Here is a 22,866-nt window from a genome sequence, read left to right on the forward strand (position 1 = left end):
GGTTGTTGGACGCTTCCTGTTCCGTCAGCTTCAAGCAATCCGGTTCTTATATTCGTAATTCTAATGATTTTACTAAGCTTAATGTAGCGTTTGCGATTTTTTTTTTAATAGTCAGCTTCAGCATTCGTTACTAGCGCTATCTACTGCAAACTATATAAAAATTATAATTGTCACTAGTGCTATGATAAAATCATGAACAAATGTCTCCATATCAAATAATAACTCAATTAATTACCACTAATTGGTCAATAATTTCATGGATATTTCAATTGATTCATGTATTGTTGGTAAACATGCTAAATTTCGAGTTGATTGGTTAACGGATAAGTTAGTTTAATGTTGATTACAAAATTTTTACTATGCAGACAGACAAACAGTGTGAATTGAATAATGAGAACATTTATCAGAAAAAACAAGCTGGATTGATAGATATCAAGAGTACCTAATTAAAAAAATTCATAACTTTAATGGCATATAGAAGGAAATTGGTTCCATCCTAAAAAACATCTTGACTTGTTATTTGAAAAGCTTACATCACATTACATTTTTATTCTCTGTAACATCAAATTTTTCTATTGATTTGTCTTTAATATCATTTATAATTAGATATCTTTTGAACAGTCTCCTATATATCTATTAGTAGGAAGTTTAGTGATAATTTGAAGAAGCTGTAGACTTTTTAATTTGTTATTATCAATTGGAAACTTACTAAAAATATCATATCCAACATTTCTTTTAAATGCCTCTAACAAGAATTGAATCGTAAATTTTTCGAAAAACAGCTTCTTGTTCGAAAAAAAAAACGTGATATATTACGCTGGTTTAACTTTCTGTTAATAAAAACAAAAAAACAAGCATCAGCGTTATGGTTTTCAATATCATCTTTGTCAAGAAAAAAATTTACTGGCTTACCGGGTTTCGCGAAAATGACATTAAGTGTAGATAAATGAGAATTTTTTTTATTGACCTCAAAGGGTGAAAATGGTTCATAAATATCATCGCAATCGACAGGATGGGACTTTAAGTTTTGTTGAAGCATGCCAAGTTATAATGGCAAAAGTTTTTCTGGATTTGGTTTTTAAAAAATTAATATTCTTTTGTTCTAGTATGAAGTAACATACGAGGACGGTTCCAGAAGTACCTGGCCTAACGTAGAGTTAGTTGCTTGAAAAATACCAGTGTATTGGAATGTAAACAATCTATACAGCACATGTTTGAAATTTGAAGACACCATGTTGTTTAGTATTTGTTTAGCAGCATCAGAAGTGAACGTTTTCAGTGAATTCGTAAACATGGAAATTTGGTCATCGTTATATGACACAATACTTTTATTTGAAAGACCTCATTTTAATTTACTTTGTTGGGTCTGTTACTTCTGGGACCATGCTCGTATGAATAGAAACTAGCGATGGTTTAGTCCAGTGTTTTTCAATCTTTTTGATTGAGAAGGAAATGATATAATTTAATTGAAAGACCACGTTAATGATTTTTTTCTATTATGATACATTTATGTATTTATATTCAGATCTACTCTACAAACCGCGAGAGATGAAAGTAGGTACAAGGTTAGTTGGTAAAGCTAGCTGCGACTTAATTTGGATACCAACTCACGCGAGCCAAACTGCGACGTATTGTTGTTGCGGCGACAGGAAGTGCCCAGTGCGCACCACCCGCCGCCGCCCGCAATGCTCTTTTGTTTCAACTCTCATCTTACTCAGTTAAGTGATACCACATACAATTGCCGAAAATCTTATTTTGCCAGCAGCTCTTGATATGGTTGAAATTATGGTCAATAAGCAGGAGGCAAACAAGTTGAAAAACATACCACTTTCTGATAATATAATTTCACGCAGAATAAATGATATGGCCAATGATATTCAAGAACAAGTAATCGAAAAATTAAAGCCAACATTTTGCTATGCAGTTTGACGAATCTACAGATGTTTCAGATTGTGCTCAGTTTGTAGTATTTGTGCGCTTTGAAACAGACGAGACTATCATGGAAGAAATCTTATTTTGCATAGTACTTCCTGCAAACACTTCTGGTCAGTTATTGTACGATATGTTTTTAGAAAGCACTTACGACTACGCTATTGATTGGAAAAATGTATCGCTATTTGTAGCGATGGCGCTAAAGTATGACTGAAAAATAGCGGACTCGTTGCGAAATTAAAATCGATAATGCCAAACATATCCTGGACCCACTTCTTCATCGAGAGGCTCTACCTGCTAAGGTAGTACCGCCTGATTTAAATGACGTGTTCAAGGAGGTGATAAAAATTGTGAATTATAGCTTGCAAACCCGGCTATTTAGAATCGTTTGTGAAGATATGGGCTCGCTTCATCAAAATCTCCTTTATCACACAGAGGCCAGATGGCTATCCAAACGAAAGGTATTGGACTGAGAGCTAAATATGCTAATCGTTTTTATGACCCTATTTGGCTCTTGAAAATAGCATTTTCGGCAGATATTTTAAGCCACCTTAACAATTTGAGGTCGAAAAAAAAATATTTTAACAGCTAAAGATAAAGTCAAAGCATTTCACGCAAAACTTCGTTTGTGGTTATCCGCTCTGCAAAACAATATATTTGAGTCTTTTCCATGTGTTCAGAAGATTGTTGAAGGTAACGCATCAAACCATAGTCTTGTAGTAAGGACTCAAATTTCTTGCCTGATACAGAGCTTGCACAAACAAGAGAAACTTTTGACATACTTTCAGGCTTGTACTATGAAGCTGACAATAGGCGTAGATGGATTTTAAACCGTTTTTTTGGACAAGTCAATAGATCTGGTTGATGTCACCACAAATATGAAAGAATCTCTTCTAGATTTAGCTGCTGATGGAAATCCTTAAAATGGAATTTCATTCCCAAAGTGTCGACCTGTTTTGGATGAAAAGAAAACACGAATATTCAGAGCTAGCAAGAGAAGCTCTAAAATTATTAGTGCCATTCGCCACTTCATACTTGTATGAACTGACGTTTTCTGCAATGGTAGACATTAAGACTAAAAAGAGATAGACTGCAATTAGAAAATGATTTGATTATTAACGTTTCAAAAATAACACCACGATTGGACAAACTTTTGAAAAATAAACAAGCCCATTCTTCTCACTAAAATTGTGTTCTTTTTGTGTTCCTTGCCTTTTTCTTTCAGTTGGCGACCAAGGCTTCGCGCGCCCCCTAGGGGTCGCGACCCACAGATTGAAAAACACTGGTTTAGTCTATTGAGTTCGAGTTATAATGAATATATAATTATAGGAAACTTCAGTACTGTTGATTGACTAGTTTTCTTTGTCATCCAGAACTTCGAATGAGTGAGTTTTCGACCAATAAGAAATTTTTTCGGCTTTATTAACTCCTCATTCACATGAGCTCTTGTGACCTCTTCTTTTCATGAATTCACAAACTCAACCTAAGAATACTTCAAAAAATGGAGATTTTTCCAAATTTGGAGAATTAGAAGCGTTTCATGGGTCATTTCAAAAGAGACAATATTGAATTGTAATTCTTCACGTATTAGAAAATTAGAAATTTATCTCACTAAACTTTAACATCTAATATACATATAAAGCAAGATGATATTTCCATTAATTATTTGTGAGATTTACATATCAAACATACAAGATTACTCCTTTGAATAGAAGTGTGACGTGCATATATTTGAATATTTGACAATTTAGAGGGTGGCACGTTATAATATTTACACCTCATATGAAGATATTGGTTCTCAGGAAATATTCGTAGCTCTTTTAATTCAAATTCTAGTACTTTATTGCAATACAAGAAAAAACACACCAAAACCTGCCGCATACATTTTTGAAACGAGTCCTATCCTGAAGATTGAGAAAACCCAAACAGAATATTACTGCCGTGAAATTACTTTTTGTTACAGTAATTTTATTAGAAGGAAACGAAGGAAAAATAAAGCTGAACCTCATTACGATATCATCAGTGACAGAAGTTATTGATTATTCTTTATATTGTAGCTTGTTAACTGTGACCTTAATTGCGTGTTCGCGTAAATAAATTTCATTTTTGTGGATTGAGATATAAAATGACCAATGTTGTCGCAAAAGGAAATAGAGAAAGTCAATAAATAGGGAAGACTGACGAATATGGCAAATTTAATATGAAAAACAATTATTTGCTGATTTGAGAAAGCTCGCTTCATTAACAACATGATTTTAAAAACAATCAAAGCAAATATTAATAGTATGGTTTCAAAAAAAGTGATCCCGTCTCTAGGATAGATGGGTACTCAACTATTGGGGGCCTTAGTATGAAACAAACAACAGTTTGAGACCCGAAATACAAATCATCAAATAGCTCAGCGACCATACTTATTTGACTTTGAAAACAAGAACCTATTGATTAGACTGTATTTTTGTGAAACGTTACAAGAAACTAAAACCATCAGTACAAATTTTTTAAATGTATCCGCTTTATCGATGGGATCTCATTTACGCATAAAAAATGTTTAATTCACATAAAGCTTACTAATTGATAATGATGATCATTAATAACTTTATCAATATTTTATACCAGCATCGGTTATTACTTGATAATTTTCAAATCAAAATATTCCGAAAACCATACACAGTATCGAGTTTTCTCAAGAGTAACTTTTTGGTGTAAAATTAAATGATGCTTAAGTCCACTTGAAATTATGATCAATAAATCTAATATTTAGAAAGTTATGTTCAATACTAATTGGTGCGAACCATGTAACTAGCTCCCTTCATATGAGTCAGACATAGGGACAAATTCATTGGATGTATCAGCTCCAGAAACATATTCGTATAATAAAATTTCAAAACAATGTTGCCAGTAGTTGCGACAAAATCGTATAGAATTTTTTTTCCTCAACGCCCTTTATCCTGAATATGGATGGCGTTAAGAAAATTTTTTATTGAACAAACCCCAAATATTTTTCAGTTTTCTATATATCCTTGAGACGAGGTCACCTTTTGTGAAACACCCTGTTTTCGCATTTCCAAATAATCTGAAGCATGTGTTAAGCTCAACAATATGCAAAAAGGAAATGAATTTAATGATTGAATTAAGCACAAATATACAATACGAAAGAAAAATGGAGTTAACATTGGAAATATCTCTACCCAAAAAAGGATAAAAAGCTGGAATAAGAGCAGACTTGAAGACGTGACGTGGAGAACAAACATTATGAGAGAGAGCTCCATACCCATGATTTATAGATATTTAGAGAACAGAATCAATTGAATTGTGAACTCGTGAGATAAAATCAAAGACGAAATACCAACCAGCACAACCAAAATAAGAAACATGGATAACAACTTTGAACAAAGTAGGGTATATTGAAGTGTATGAAAAAAAATTCATGAAGTCAATATTTTGAAGGTGAATAATGATAGTAAATATTAAATTTCCACTACATATAACAAAACCAGCCAAGGTAGCTGGCCAGTTTCTTGAAGCACTAGATGAGGAAATTATCATATCTAGCTGATGTACTCACTCGTATTCCTGAATCAGAACTTTGAGTCTTCGAATCGCTATAATACTTGTTGGATTCTAGAGAGACTTACATCGAATGTTCGTGCAGTTTCATCATGATTCGTGGAGGATTTATGGCCGTTATGGCCACACTTACCATGATAATGGTATGCTGTATAATATAGAAAAAACCACAGAAACAAAAAACATGCTAGTAAAAGTTTTTAGTTATTTGTCAAAAACGATCAAATTTTTGCATAGAGGTATTAAAAAAAAATTAAATAATTCCAAGTTTTAAGTTGCCAATTGGTTTGGTTAAATTCATGAATAGAGCTGTATTCAATATTAAGTAATATATTTGTCATTTTATGAACAGTTAATGCCTAAGAGAGAACTTATTTTATTTCGTATTGTGTTTCAGTTAAATTTTTTATCCAGTCTATGCATTAGTATTTATTTCGAGTTATTAGTTGTCTTCATATTGTTTCGCATTTCTTTCTTTTTCTTTCGAATTTTTGTAAAGTATCGCTAACCTAATATAAGTTAATTTTTTTATAAAAATAATGAATCCAGTCATGGAAATTGAAAAAAAATAATGATTCTAGCAAGAATTTGTTATATGTTATATGAGGCAAATTAAAATATGAAAACTACAAGTATCAAATTATCGACGTTACATTTTTGTAAAATAAAACCAAAGGAATGTATATGTGGAGCGAAATGATAAATTTAGCACACAAATAGCAGTAATAGACCTGTTATTATTATAAAAAACAGACAAACAAATTTATTTCCACAGATATTTCATATCTGCTGTAAAAAAGCTAAAATGTGAAGACCTTAATATAGAAATTCGATTTTTGAAATTATATGTGATAGGATGAGTGCGAAGCACAACTAAGAACTTTCTTTTCTTTTAGTTGCTAAAAATATTAGATCGTAATGTGAAATATAAGGGGCCTGAAATGAACTTACGTTCTTTAATAAAACTTATAAACTACTCACCTGGTTCAGATCTGTTGGTGTAGATATTAGTATCGGGAACTAAATTCAGAATTTCGAAGTTTGCAACTAATGATTTGTCCACTTTGTCAACGCCAATTTCTTGTGTGAATTTTATGCCAGCTAATGCCTTTGAACATGCTGATTTCAATTCTCTGTAACAACAGAATCAAAATAAATAACAATAAAAATTGACATATTCAGAGATCATACATTCATATCAATCATCAAAGTTTATTTATCTTCTTCCAATACATCGCAGGTTTACTGCGGTTTCCCTGTAACCAACCACCCAAATTGCTGACGATTGGGAATAATAAAAAACAAAATAAAAATTCCCCAAACGAGAAGGATCGTTTTTGCTTGCTAGAGCTGTCTTTTTGTTCTCTTCCGGCCAATAGTTCTAGTTTTTCCTCCTTTCCAGCCAGGACAGCAAACGAAACCCCACAAAACCTTCACAACCCAACCCTGCAGAGGAGCAAATCCTATATCAGGGCCAACTCCAACAAACAAATGTCGAATGAACTTAATTAATCTAAACGGTTGATTTAACAAAATTGAACGAGCTAAATTTATTAAAAGTTATTCCCAACAATTTCTATTCATAATAAAATAAATGCTAATAAAGTATATATTAAACTTTGATGCTTTCGTGTTTTAATTTTTGAAGTAGTCCGCATTTTTTTAGATGTAACTTCTCCATCCCTAAGATTGAAAAATAATGGATGTATTTTTCAGGTCCTAACCTTAGCAATTTCGATTTCTTCTTTCTTGTTTTCTTCAATCTTCTGATTTCTTAGAAATCCTAATTTGAATTTTCGAATTAATCAAAATATTAAAATAACTATACAACTTATTATTACTGAAAATATTCCAATTGACGTATGGCTTTGTGGATTTTTCTTTTTTGAATTGGTTTCAAGTTTTTAGCATTTATACAATTTCATAAAGTTCTTCGAAATTCTAAAGCTCGTCAACATTGCGTCTTCTAAAGAACCTCGTTTTTTCAAATACATGTTATTTCTTATTGTGCCTGAACATCCTGCAATAAAGGAGTTCAACGCGGTTTTCTCACAGTGATTTATTCGGCATTTTTTTCTATTTCAGTTATATTAAAATTGTTTGACTTTTCAATAATTGTAATCTGCTTCCAAACGCTATTAAATTTTCATTCTTTAATGGTCTGGTTCTCGTAGTTCCTGTAAGATACAACCTAAATCGTCTCTATCTGCAAAATATTGCTTCAGCACTTCTATTTTAGGCCAGGTGTTTAATTTCATCCTATTTACTCCCATGACCTCGGTTTTTCCGATGAATTTTTTCTGTATACATTCCAAAACATGTGTTTTTATATCATGATCATTATAGATCACTTATGTTTCAATTTTCTAACTTTAATTTGAACAATTCCCAATTCAGGCTTTTTGGACTTGCCGTATCCATTTTAAATGTATTCAATAAATTTGTTCCTAAACATTCGATATTAATAAATTATCTCTTCCTTACTCTTATGATAGATAAGGATAAAGTAAAAAAAAATAATGAGGTTGAAACTGTCCCTCGTGAATTGTAGGTCTTAGCACTATGTATTAAAATACTAAGTCGAGTTTTTATAGCGGTAGAGCGTAATCCTATTACGACTGCCTCAATTATATATTTAACTTTCGAAATCTTATTTTTAAAAATTTTGTTCGCAAAGAAAAACTAGAGTTATAATTTTACATAATGTTGAATGAACTCAATTAATCTAAACGGTCGAATTAACAAAATTTAGTGAATGAACTAGATTCATTGAACGAACTAATTTAATTAAGAGGTGTTTACAACAATTCCTATTTATAATTAAATAAAGGCTAATAAAGTATTTAAGAAATTTAAACTTTTTGTGTTTTAATTTTTAAAATAGTCCGAATTATTCTAGATGTAATTTTGTTAAAATTTTTGATTGCATACTAGAAGTATGATGATTCAAAATCTATATCAACTCTTCAAACTAATGTAATTATACTAATAAAATGTTAACGTGCATTCAATTGATTTTAGCCAGCTCACTTAATGGATATGGATAAATTGATATATCCCCTGTTTAGTAGAATAAATAATTTTGTAAAATAAACAGTAGCTTTTTCTTCTCTTGGCGAACATGGAAATTTAATGCCCACTGTTCTTATACATACACATAACTCGTGAATTATTTTCGAGTCTCGCTGTTTGCAAAGGCTTCAGTGCAGTGCAGTGCAGCGTAATTAATATTTCATTTTGATGGAGGGTGTACCTCGAGTTATTGCTATGAACTTCTGGCCGTATATCACAAAAAATGCATTCTAGTGGTATATGATAATATAATCGATATCAGTTGCACTGAAAAGTTTTAAAGGAAGTACTTGAAACTACTTCAAGTCGTTAGATAAATAATACTAAATATCGTTTCTCATCGATTTTAACATTTCTCAAATCGAAGATTCTACTGTGATTCTGATCTATTTCAAATCAATCTAACTGGAGAACGATAAACTTAGTCTACTTTACCGTCAAGAAATTTGTGAGTAAATAGGAAACTCAAGTAGTACCGTAAGAAGCATATATAGTTATTTTTAGTTTTATAACGGAGATGTGGAAATGCTTGTGGATATAGGCTTTGAACTTCTGTAGGTTGCAGTGCTCGGGACAAACGACGTGCCTTGGTAGCTGATTCCACAGGCTTGTACTTCTCCAAAGAAATGAGTCCCGCTAAATTGAAGTTCTGGGAGTTCTACAGGCGAACTTGGCGTTCATGAGCCACCTCTGTCTATCGAGTAGGTCTTACAAAAATTGCTTCAGGCGGGATTATGCTGGACAGTTCGGAAGAGCATTTGCTGTGGTAGTATCAATAAAATAGAGTCAGGCTGGCGATTTTTCTTCTATGCTCTAAGCAGTTTAAGTTTCTGATTAACTCTGGATAGCCTTTAAGTGGAGTGATCTCTTCTAAGTTTTTGTCAAGATGCCTTGGCTACATCGGCCACGTGGTTATGCCAGGAAGCAATATGTTTCCATTCTCAAACATATTTGCGGTGATGGTGATATTTTATATACAGACACATCCAAATTTTGAGCTGCAGTGCTGACCTTCTTTGTAAAAATAGAGGCCTGGGTCTTTGCTCCATTGAACTCAGATTGCTTTCATTACACTCCAGAATGTTTTCAAGATCACACTATAATGAATCATAGTGCTACCAATCACTGCAATAGCTCAAGATATACACTTAATCATAAAATTACTTTTGTTTTCAAACCATTGATCGGCAATTTTGCCCGCATTAGCAAAATGATTTCATTTGGTTAGTTGCCTGAGCGCCACCCACGATGGAACACTGACCAAATAGTCTCCTTCTGTCTCTCTTAACACGATGGGTAACTTCCGTCAAAATCACGAACATGTAGATAATTTTAACGTCTTTGGAAGGGTTCGATACAAGAACACGAATTCGCCAAAATATTTGTACTCCTCGTTTCTTGATATGGTCATGATGTTGCCATAAAATCAGAAAATGTATTTCTTCGGGCTGTAACACTTCCAATGTCATTGATGATATTTTAAATTCTTAAATTATTGAATCATTGCTCTGTTTATTTGGTATAACTAATCTCATTATCATGAGATATTGTTGTCAGATCTTGATATTGTTTGTAATATGATAAGCATGAACATCTCAAATAGACAATCTATTATCTAATTAGTAGACAGTTATAAATATCAAGTAGTTAGTTAGTAGTATTAAGTAGTAGGCACCAGGCTTGGAATAACTCTACTGCTATTCTCCTATATTTTTATTCATGGCTACGTCCTGTCAGTTCTCCATTCCTAATCATTCTAAATCTTCGCTTTTATTCATTTCTTCCGTAGAAGCCCTCTTCTCCTTTTCCCCTGAACAAGGGTCTTCTCAACCAACGATCCTCGTCCATTCTGGCTAGATGCCTACCCAACAGTTTTTTCTCTGATCATAACCAGACAGTACTTTGATCTCTGCATTCGTTCTTCTCCTTCAATCATTTTGTTTCTGTACTCCTCCGATTTGTTTATTTAGTTTATTTTTTGTTCATGGTCCAAAAGTCACTGCTATATAGCAGCGTTATTTTTATAACTAAGTAGGCAATGATAGTGGAATTATTAATATCTTCTTTGATATCTTCTTCTAATCTTTCAAATTTCAATTCAATATTTTTCAAATAATATATCCATTGGCATATTATTCCATTAACTAAATATTGGGAATTATGTCACTATTAAGCTTTTAAAGGAACGGTTTCATTATATTCCCTGAGGTATACCAATTGATTAAAATTAAAAAAAGTTTATCAGAACGCTCAGGACTATTCGCTTTTTTTCTCAAGATTACCCCGTCTCCCATAAAATGAGTCTTAAGAGAAGCTAAATTCTCTTCTTTTATTATGAGATCGTTTCCAATTCTTTTCAATGAAATTTGTAAAGAAATTCTATAGAGGCAATATATTCTCTTTAAGAATTTTTTTTTTATTTTTGATAATATTGTTCATTATTCTGACACAAAAAGATATGTTGGCCTTTATTACCTTGCATATTATTCAGGAAGGCGAACAGTGAAAGGCATGAGTATAGTCTTTGTTCCTTAATGAACATAATTGAGGTTAAGTAATTGGAATTCTCAACTAGTAACAATTTGAGAATGGGTGCGAGGTTGACGGTCGTTTAAATTATGAGACCAGGATTACAAGTTCTCCGAAAATCTCACGGGATGGAATGACATCCTGAACGTTACATCGACTTCGCAAATCGAATCAGGAGCGTTTCAAAATAGCTTCGACAAGTAAAGTACCCGACAAAAATGAGAACAAAAATTTTGAAAACAATTTTACCTCTCATCATGGTCTCTTTTCAGCTTTCTACATATTTTCCTATAATTTTCAATAAAATCAATACCCATATATACTTCATCTTTAACTAATGTTTCCATATTTGGGAATAGAAAATTATCTGAAAAGATTAAATTTGGAAAATCTAAGTGCAACATGTAGTAATTTATACTTAAATTTGGCTACTGCAATAACATAATTTGTAAGCTGATAGCGTTGTCTTGATAAAACAACATCTGATTTGCAGTTGAACGCTGTCGTTTTTCCTCCATTGCTAAAATATTACAATAGGCCTATTCAAGTAGATGTCACTTGAAAAAACATATGGCTGATGGACCACAAACACATTATATTTCTGTTTAGTCTGCTCATTTCATTTGATTTAAAAAATTCTTTATGATACATAAATTTTTTGCGGTGATAAAGTGTGAAATTAGATCGGAAAAGGATGCTGCCAGATGCGGCTATAATCTCGTAAAATAAACAGCATCCTAACCAGCTATCCGAGGAACGTAAAAAACAATGGCTAGATGCTATAAAAAATAGATTTAACATAAAAAAGAGAGAAATATACAAGAGTATGTTCCAAGCACTTTATTTCAGAACGTACTTGTTATTAGTAAACTGGTACAGCAACCTAGGGAAAGTATTTTCTTAAGTATATGATTGCTAGATACAGCAGTCCAGCCTCTGCTCCTTCTATAAGGGAAATCAACACATCTGGAAGATACATTGAAATCTGATTGGGTCTCCAGCTTAAACATGAGCTATATATGAGACCTTCACTTCTGTAAAACAAAAAAGATACGAGAAAGGGAAAATATAATTATTGTAGAAAAATTATATTGCAGTTGTAGCTAGAAAAGTAAGATACTTCATATAGAATAATCTATTCTGTCTTTGTGGAAGGTCACTAGGAAAGAATCTTGATGAAGCATACTTATGTTCATAGTCTCAACTGTTATTGGGCGGAATTTAAGTGGTCAGTTTTCACGGGAAGATACTAAAACACCGAACACGAGTATAGAAAATGTTTCAGAAGAATTTCCATGTTCATATATTCAAGAAATGCAGATATATATGATGCTTTTACTCAGTCTTCTCGTACATAATTAAAAACCACACTTTCTAGAGAAGTTTCAGAAAATGATAACAACAAAACTAAATATTATACAGGTTTAAATATCTATGCAGTTTTTGAAATTATTGTAAGTTTATTAGAGCCATGCATAGTAATTCATTCTCACAGGCAAACAATAAGAAAATTACGTTGAAATCTGGAATAGCAGGTTTAGAAAATAGATTTAGAATATCATTGACAGCATCTTCTCATTTTAAAAATATTATACACAAAATGGCAAGGCAACAAAACGGTTACGTTGAAAAAGTACCCCGTGGTCATAATAGTTTAAATACGTTGTTTTGTTGTCCAGCGGCCATATTGGTGTTGCACAGGTCATGGTTCTGGGTTCAAATTACCACATGGATATCCTGCAGTTATAATGAACTTGCTTTGAAGCCGGTTTAGTCCATTGCTTTGATTGTTCTCTTGCCTTGGGTATGAGGACCAATATTTAATGGTTATGAATTATACTGCAATAAACAGTTAATTAATATGATACCTCATTACCGTTTTAAGAAAATGAACCCTCTGTCTTGCACACAGCTTAATTATAGATAGAGAGAGAGAGAGAGAGAGAGAAATGCTTTATTGTCAAAAAGTTGTTACAATTCATAGACAAAAACTTGTAAAAACTAAAGAAACAGACATAAAAATAACTAAATAAAGATACAAATAAAATAAAATTTCAATATACAGAAGAAAACAACAATGAGTAAGAAAATTGTAAGTAATAAGTAATAGGTAATAATTAGTATATAAGTCTATTGCAAAAATTAAACCAGTATGCAGCATGTATAGAATTGAATATTATTATTAGAATAGAAGTCGTTTACAGTCGTTTATAAAAGGCACTTTCCAGTAAATATTCCCTCAAATTATTGCGTAGTGCTGGAAATATCATCTTTTCCATTTTATTCCAATTTTGCAAGTGATTGTGCATTTTTTAGTATTGTAAAATATTGAACCCTTAACTAATTCTGAACGTAGCGTAGTATGTAAAGGTCGTGCTAGTCGTACCTAAGTGGATAGCCGATCTTTCTGAAACTGGAGAAACGTACTTACGAATTAGGCGAACGTACTGCAATGTATTGCATTTTCGAATCGCCTTCTATGGCTCCAATCTCACAACCTTAGATTCAACAATGATACGTTACCGCTTTGTGAATTGTCTTCATCATTTCAGGAGTCGTTACCGTTTCGGTGAAAACTGTGGAGCTTGTACGGCTTGCTCCAATTCTAAGACCCAATATTTTATTGTTGTAAACTAATAAGCAGACTATTAATACTTAACAACGTGGCATCCACGAACTTCATTCAGATCATTACTCAAGGAAGCGCCCAGTTATTTCAACAAGTTGGTAGCAAGAATGATTAACTTTGTTTTTCATTAAGAATGAGATGAATCATACAATGAAATGATAACTAGTGATAAATAAAACAATGATCTCAGCAACCCAATAGCTAAAGATGATTATTTACTGCTGCTGCTAAGAGACTTGTAAAATTGAATGGTCACCAATCTCCTTTTTTAAAATATAATGAAGATATGATTACGTTAAATATATAGTATAGACATAACGATGATGATAGATATCCACTATGAGAAAACTCAACGTTCGTATTGTTAAATATTTAGCCTGGCGATTTCTTATAAGATGACACCTATTTCAGAAAAATGTTGAATAAATATTCAGCAATTCATGTCATCAAAATTATTCATAATCAATAATGTAGAGCCAAATTCTACTGAAAATTAACTCTTTTCATTTAGCACGCGTTCAAGTAATCCTAATGTGGTTTCCCCCCTTAAAAATTCAATTTAAAATTAATCATATTTCCCGTATAATTCCCCTTTGTTTCCATACCACGAGTGTCGACGGCAAAGAGAATGTTGAAGTTCCAGTATTCGGACCAAAATGTTTGTAGACAACCGTGTTTCGCGTGAAATTGATAAGGCTAAAAGGGTTTGTATCTGGAGTAGCGAACACGCCCTAACATATCACAAAAACAAGTTAATTTCCATCGTTTTCCAGTCTATTAATTAGACTTGTAGCTGCGTTGTCCTAGGTAGGTAGCGGAAATTCGCATTCCCAATCAGTTTAAATCTTTGACAATAAATTTTAAAGCAATTTATCAACTCACTCGGTTGGTTAAACTGATGAATATATCGGATTTGATCTTTTCGTTTTAACCTCAATTATCTGAAAGTAATGAATAAGCAACATACGATTTTTTCGTTTTCAAATGATGTCATTTGAGAGAATTTGTAATAATTATTATTATGCTGAAACACTTCTACTTTTCACCTTCAAAAACTACATGTTACCAATAGAAAGATTCAAGCAATCCTTGATTAGTTATAATATATAATATTGATATAATAATAAAAATTAATAACAAGGAAAGTGAACCTTTCAAAACACAAGGATTAAGACAAGAGGACCCCCTATCAACGGTACTATTTAATATATCTTTGGAAGATTTAATGAGAATAACCAATATCAACAGAAAGGGCATAATATTTAACAGAAGTCACCAATGATTAGTTTATGCCGATGATGTAGCGTTGTTAGCAAAACACAGAGGAAAGCTTGAAGAAACCAAAATACAACTAATAACAGCTGCAGAAGAAATAGGTGTACACTTCAATAATAACAAAACAAAGTTTATGGAAATAAAGAATACATGTTGAAGAAAGAAAAGTAAAAAACAATTTCAAAGTACATAAACATGATGGAACGTTAATAAAATTCGAGGAAGTAGAAAATTTCATGTATTTGGCTGTACTACTAGATAAAAACATGCCAAGAAGAAAAAGAAATCGAACTAAGAATTGCCAAAACAGCTGTGCAGATCTACAAAAGTTCGAATTTATAAGGCAATGTTGAGACCCACCTTGACATACGCCTGTGAAACTTGGATAATGACGAAAAAAACTAAACAGAAAAAATATTAAGAAAAATTTTTGGAGAAAGCAGACAGAGTTAGAATGAAAGAGAAGATCAAACCATGAAATTCACATAATTTGCAATAAGGCACCAATCAGCGCGTTTATAAATACAAAAAGATTACAACGGCTAGGACACTTGAAACGAATGAATGAATACAGACTTTTAAAAGGAGTTGCTTGGAAATTACCAAAGAGCAAGAGGGAAAGAATAAGACAAAAAAACGATGGAGAGAAACGGTGGAAGAAAACCTTAAAGAGAGAAACAACCAAAGCTGGAGAAGAAAAGCAAGGGACCGAAAGAAGTGGAGAGATATTACAAGGCTATCGACCTAAATGGTCTGCATATAAGTCAATATATATACATAATATTGATAGATAATAAAGTTTCTTAACATAATAACCTGATAATAGGAATGATGGAAAGTACGGAGATAACAATTAAACATAAAAATATGGAAAGAATACTATAGAACAACAACTGATCATGGAAAATCATTGTAGAGTACTTACACGATATGTAGAGGACTAACAAATGCAATAAGGAGAAAAATAATGAAAAAATTCTAAAGCAGGAAAATAAGTAATAAGAAGGCCAGAGGAAAATAAGAGATGATGTGATAGAAGCACAATTATTGAGGGAGGAGTTAAGGAAAGCAGTCATTGGTATAAAACAAGAACGTCACTTATTATGACATATAATGGTATAGGAACTAGCAACAAGACTTTCAGGCAGGTCAGTTTCTAGAGATACTATTTCTCCCACTTTCCCTGACGTTATAGAATGGTTTCCAAAAGTGTTAATGATACAGTAAATAGAGGATATATAGTAAACGAACTAGAAAGATTGAAGAAGTTAAAAAAACTACGATCACTGATTAGTGATGAGTTTGACAAATACAAGAGCTTACGCCAACTTTCGGACCAATTCAAATCAATTTAGTGATGATAAAAAATATACCCCCGAGAAAGCTCCCTCACCAAAAAAATATATAGACCACCAAAATTATCGCATCACTGGTATTTTAGGATATTTTTATTACTTAATTTTAGTTTTTTAGGACAATCTGTATATGTATCAACTTAATAGATATTTCTGATTTCTTATCATGGGCAAAAAATATCACAATTTCTTACAAATTTTTTTGTGAGCAAAAATTCTCCAGTAAATCATTTCTGTCTTGCATTGAGATCGAGAACTTTCTAAGCGGGTTAATAGCTAGAGGTCTTGCCAGAGAACATCGAGTAGCACGATTGGAATTTGCTCGGGAACACGCAAATTGGAATATTCAAGATTAATCCAATATTTTATTCACGGATAAATCAAGATTTTGTGTGTATTCATCAGATAAGCGTATATCAGTATATAGGCGACGTGGTGAACGGCACGATCAGGTTAATTTTTGTCAAACTGAAAGCTTTGGTGATGGCTCTATCATGATTTGGGGAGAAATTTCTTTCTAGGGTCGCACGGAGTTCGTACCAGTGAATGATGGAAGACTAAATGCTGACAGGTACATAACCAATATCCTAGAACCCCATGTAGTGCCCTATATGCCTCATATCGGTGACAACTCTGTGCTAATGCACGATAATGTTCGTCCACACGCTGCTAGAGGGATTCGGCAGTACCTAGAAGAGATAGAAATACCCACCCTTAATTGGCCTGCACGTAGCTCGAACCTTAACCCAATAAAGCATGTCTGGGACCATCTAGGATGGCAAATTCAGCAACATCCAGCACCAATAGGAACACTAGATGATCTTCAAAATGTTCTTTTTAACTTCTGGGAAAAGATGCCGCAAGGATACGTCCAGAACCTGTTTAAAAGCCTTCCAAGACGAATGGAAGCTGCAATTAGAGCGAGGGGCGGCAACACATGCTATTAGAAATTCATTGGCATTCATCCAACTTCAGTATCGTGGAACATAAATTTGAGATCATCACTTACGTCACTTATTTAGAAGAGATGATTGGAATAGGCGGACAAAGATTAAAGAGAAAGATAATGATAATAAATCTTGAACAAGTAATTACAAGAGATAGTACCATCTCTTGTACAAGTACAAATATTACAATACAGTGGAAAAAATGATTATGAAGATGAAATAAGAGAGTGAATCTCAATCTGGACTTTATGACGACGAAGAGCAAGAATGGAAAAATGTTCATTGATAAATAGTACTAATAATCCGTATGGCTTGAACAGCTTAATGATGAAGCAATGATCCTTACCCATATCATAAACATTCTTGGATCCACTTTCATTAAAGAAGCCAATAACAGGAAGTGTCTTCATATCGTTTGACAAAACTTGTTTGGTTTTAAAATATTTCCAGAAAATATAAATACTATATCAACATACACATTTACACCGATCCCAGGCGTGTTTCAGGAATTCCAACTCAGTTGTGAGTTCAGAATTCTATATTATTTAAAGTTTATTTAAACTGTGTGGTAATTCTAACAAATACAATTATTTCTTCCATTCAATTATGCACAGTAATATATTTTATTTACCGGAAACATACGATTCTATTATATTTAACCGCATTAATAACATCGCATCTTTTTGTTGGTTCCAATTTTATAAAATATTCAATGAATTTCTGGAAATGGTTAAGGAAACGGATCAAAATAGGAAATTATTTTTTAGATCAGAGATAAATTCACTCTAGATTTCTTCGATTAAATGGAATCCTTTATCTGGAATAATGCGTAATATATGATAATCATCCATTATAATTCAACGTTGACTTCGCATGGGTGGATGTAATATTGAAAATCAACAAATTGTTATAAGTTTCAAGGAATGAGAAATCTTCCATTTTTTAGTAAACAATAATATATCGTTAAAAAAATTGCACAATTCAGTACCCGGAATATTTTTAGATATTATAGTGAATTTTGACTTGTTTTTGCTGTGTTATTTTGTTGAAATGCCAATATTCAAAATCATTATAAATTCCTAATTTATAATAGACTCATATTAATGTATATGGAGTTATTAGATATTGTATAAAAATTTTAAAACTGTCATTACTTTCTAATCTAGAATAATTTAGAACCCAGGTTGATGAGTACCTATGATTGCTATTTAAAACGTAGGGGATGATTCTGTATGTCGCTGCTTCCACTCGGAAGTAAAGTAATATGACTCAGTGCTCTCACTTTTTCGATATTTTATTTTGTTCTCCCCTTCTTTGTTCCAATTCCAAGGAGAGCGCTGACACTATTTGGATAATCGAGTTATAGGTGTTTTGATAATTTATATAATTTCCAATGCCCTTCTATCAATAGAAAAAAGCAATGAAGAAACAACCAACAAATTACAAAAAGTTATCCACCAGATCTAAGCCTGGACGAAGAGATGGAAAATTGAAGTTAATGAGATTAAATCAGTTCATATTAACTTCACTAACAAAAGCATAGATCATATTTCAGTCAGAATAACTACCTTATTCCACGCTCAAACACTCAGCAAACTTAGATGCAAACTTCGATGGAAAGTTTATGATAAAATGAAAAGGGAAAAACTTGGACTGAAATATGAAAAAATGAGCTGCTACTTGAGCCTGTATGAACTTATAGTATCCAGCATACAAAGATTTCAAAACAAAGTACTGAGGAACATTGTACAGTCCCCAGGGACCTGGAAATGGACACTGTTGACCATACCATTAAGAAATTAGACAAGAGTCATGATCATAATATCAATGTCGAGGCTATCCAGCTCCTTGATAATACTGGGTTAGAAAGAAGACTTAAGAGGATCAAGCCCTTTGAGTTAGTTTAATATTTTTAGTGAAAAAGCAGAGCATATATAACACTAGGAACGATAGGGGTATAGTTATTGAGTTGGTATAGAGCATTCATTAATTTGATGATGAAGATTTCCGTGGTTATTATGAAAAACTAAACTTCACTCCATGGAAATTCACTATTTAAACGTTAGATATTTGGGATTACTCCATACTGATTATTTCCCAGTTATGGCATCTTCTCAAGGTGTTAGTCCGTCCATCTTCTGATGTTTTCGGCCACGATAGTTTTTCCGGTATAATAGATCTTCTGTATTCGTATGAATATTGGAGTTTCTCAATTTTTTTTACTTCGGAATATTAAAAAACTTTTAGTTTGATAGACTAATGAACTAAATTATTGAAATGATTTAGTGTAAAAATTGTCAAAACTCATCAGTTATTCAATTCATTCATAATGATGTTTTCTCTCTAGTGATAATATTTTCATTAAGCAATTTCAGTATTGTTGAAACCCCAAAATTACATCATTTATCTCTAGCCGCTGTTACGTGCCATGTACTGACATGGTGCGTTATTTTTATGTTCAGAAAAATGTCAGGGTAGATAAAAAAAAGAAAAAAGCTCGTCTTGACCTATGAAGAACAGAGATTTTTCAACTCAAGCTTGGAATGAAGGTAGAAACACGGTTTAGGGTATTATATGAGGGATAAAAAGGGATATGTAATTGCGGTCAGATGTACAAGAAAAGATCTTTTTAGAATTGAAACTCTTTATCAGATACTCAAATTTTCAAACCACTTATAGCATGTAGAATATTCAATACAAACTTTTAAATCATCTCTAATAACAAGAAATCTACAGTGATTAATAAAATATCAGTGATACTTTATTATTTTGTGATTTTTCAATTCGAAACTTCTCGTTTTCAAATAATTTACAATACAAAGAATTGAAAAGCTATGTATACAATATTTCTAAGAGTAATTTAAGTCTGAAATGAATTTTCAATGATTTATGAAACGGTATTGTCTTATCCAATGCAATGTTCTTTATTTATATAAACTTTTATTCAAACTTCATCACCTCGTGAGAAAAAGCTCACATCTTGTGGCAAAACTTCTCGCCAAACTTTTCAAATTTCATTTATGTTTACAAAAGTATTTGGTTGTTTTGGAAATTTCAGTAGAATCTGAATTCCTTAGAGGAGAAAGCTTAATGGTTTGTTAAATTAGGTTTACGTTTTAGATAAGGTATCATTTTGACATTCTTATTTATTTTACCAGATGTTACTTCCTCAACCAACAAAACAGAATAATACCCACTTATTTCCGTTACAAATCTCCTTTTGATTATAATTGGCATCAAATTCAGAAGACTCATTGTTTTCTAATCTTCTTCTCTTTTCAGGTTGACAATGCACCAGTACTTCCCAGATCGTCATTGATATCTGTTGATGACTCCTATTCCGTTTCCCATCTGTGTGTGACATAAGAGAGCTTAGAATTCCGGAGATAAGAAAAATATATAGGATAGTAGAATACTCAGGCCATAGAAAATCAGCTCTTACAAATAATCTCCTGGAAATACTGCAACAATTTCAAGTAACTCCCGGTTCACGTGAATGTTCTGTATAAATTCAGTACCAGGATCTTGAGTCGAATGTATGGAAACCACTCTTCTATACAAATCATTCATATTCAGCTTCTCCAAGAAATCAGTTCTCGAAATACCATAACAGAGAACAGAAGAAATAAATTGATTCAACTAATGTTTCTTTTTTCTAGTTTCTTGCTCCTTCAAAGACACAGCGGTACTTTGAATCATCCATGGAAATGTATATAACAAAAATAGCAATAGCAATGTTTGGGTTATTATCCCCTTGATAGATTTGCTATTCCCAATCTGGCAACTGAATTATCCTTTCAATCCGAATGACTGGGATCTGAACCTCGCAGTCATTTCTTACCAGTTCTTCTAGGACTTTGTAGAAGTTTCAGAAATTTATCTGAATCGCCATAGATATTATTATTACATCCCTCAGAATTCAACCTAGAACTCAACAGTACTATCCGAAAATTGATAATTATTTTATGGTATTACGGAAGCAATCAATTGTTTCACTCACAACATCTTAGCAAATTTCCAACAAGAATAAGCTATAAATATTTTCACAATTGAATATCAATAGATAGAATGCTTCGGCAACTGCTAAATTTCTTATATAGTTCGAGCACAGCATGAAAATTAAAATTAAATCACAATACATTTATTCCTAGAGCTGACCATGCTGTTCTATATCTCACTTCAGCCGATAAAATAGCCATATACATTTTATCGATAAGCCCACAGTTATTAATAATCTGATCATCTCGAGGTTAAACCCAGAAACCAATGAACTGCCAACTCCTCTGAGACTGGCTACAAATATATCATATCCCAAATTAATTTGCTGCAAGTTCATCTTTATTTCCTACATTATTATTTCCCGTTAGTTTCTCTAAAATTTATAAATCTAGGAAAATATGAGAGCTTTAAGAAGTTATTTTGGAAAATTTGTGAAAGTTGTGTCATTCACAATCCAATTTTACTTGGTTTGCTGCAGCATAGAATTTGAGCAAGTATAATAGATGTTCATCATCTCTTCTTCATCTACTTCAAGTCTTCAGTTACTTCAAGGGATATATTTTGAAGAATTTATATAGTATTTGCAAGCTATAGTTTGTTCAATTTTTTTTTTCTGCCACTGTTGGAATCTGCCGTACTTCTCTCTAAATACCTGATCCATCTGATTTTTCCGTTCTCATAATATTCTTGGTATCCGATGTTTGAGGATTTTCGATATCATGTTATGTTTCATAGATTTTGCAGAGGATATTCACCAATTCTATGAAGAGCAAAATTGCTTTATTTCCTTCTAATCATTGTCTCCTTGTTTATTGTGTTTTATTAGACACATTGTTACTTGCGATAAAAAATAGGTTTATCTATTTATGGAAAACCAATGATTAGACAAAGGAAAATAACCAGAACCAGTTGATTCGAGCGGAAACTTTTGTTGTGTAGCCGATGGAATTACCAACAAAAGTCCGCTTGTGAGGTTGGATACAACGATGTCTTCTTTCAAGGTTCTATTTTGTTTTTTCTGTTCTTCATCGACAATGCCGATCTAGACCGCAACGATAAAACATGTCTCTTTGCAATTAATTTCTCTTGGAGCAATTCCATACTACCATATCTGTTGGCCTAATTACCCTTAAATTATTATACAATTCTTATTTTCCGTGTCTCAAACTTTCTAGAATTAAATGTTTGTCATATAAAAATACTTGCACCCTTTTTTACCAAATGACATCTCCATTGAAGTCGATGAATCAGTAAAATTCTTTAGGCTCTTTGCAAAAATTTTTTAAAAAGGTAATATATATCGCCACTTCATCTAAAAAACTTTGTTTTGCCTAGTTTCTGCTCAGATTAGTTAAATTTATCAACCTCTTTAATAGTTTATTGAGCCCTTTTTTGTTTGAGTGAATCCTCAAACCAAAAAAAAGCTTTTAGATATTTATAGCAGAACTCATTGTCGGGACTTTAAAAGATGCAATATTGACTCTTCCTTCCTTATCCATATTTGAATCCATTTACCTAATCCGTAAGCCCTCTTCTCATTTTAGGTCACTCCACAACTATC

General features: G+C 32.4%; 1 protein-coding gene across 1 annotated transcript in view; it reads right to left on the reverse strand.

Annotated features, from left to right (window-relative positions):
• The window catches only part of LOC130443981 (uncharacterized), a 140,997-nt gene that overhangs the window by 22,881 nt on the left and 95,250 nt on the right, over positions 1–22,866 (reverse strand). The window contains exon 6 of the mRNA XM_056778921.1: positions 6,481–6,632. Within this exon, the coding sequence (XP_056634899.1) occupies positions 6,481–6,632 (152 nt within the window). The remainder of the gene's footprint in view (positions 1–6,480; positions 6,633–22,866) is intronic.

Source organism: Diorhabda sublineata, chromosome 1, assembly GCF_026230105.1.
Source record: "Diorhabda sublineata isolate icDioSubl1.1 chromosome 1, icDioSubl1.1, whole genome shotgun sequence".
Classification (NCBI taxonomy): Eukaryota; Metazoa; Arthropoda; class Insecta; order Coleoptera; family Chrysomelidae; genus Diorhabda; species Diorhabda sublineata.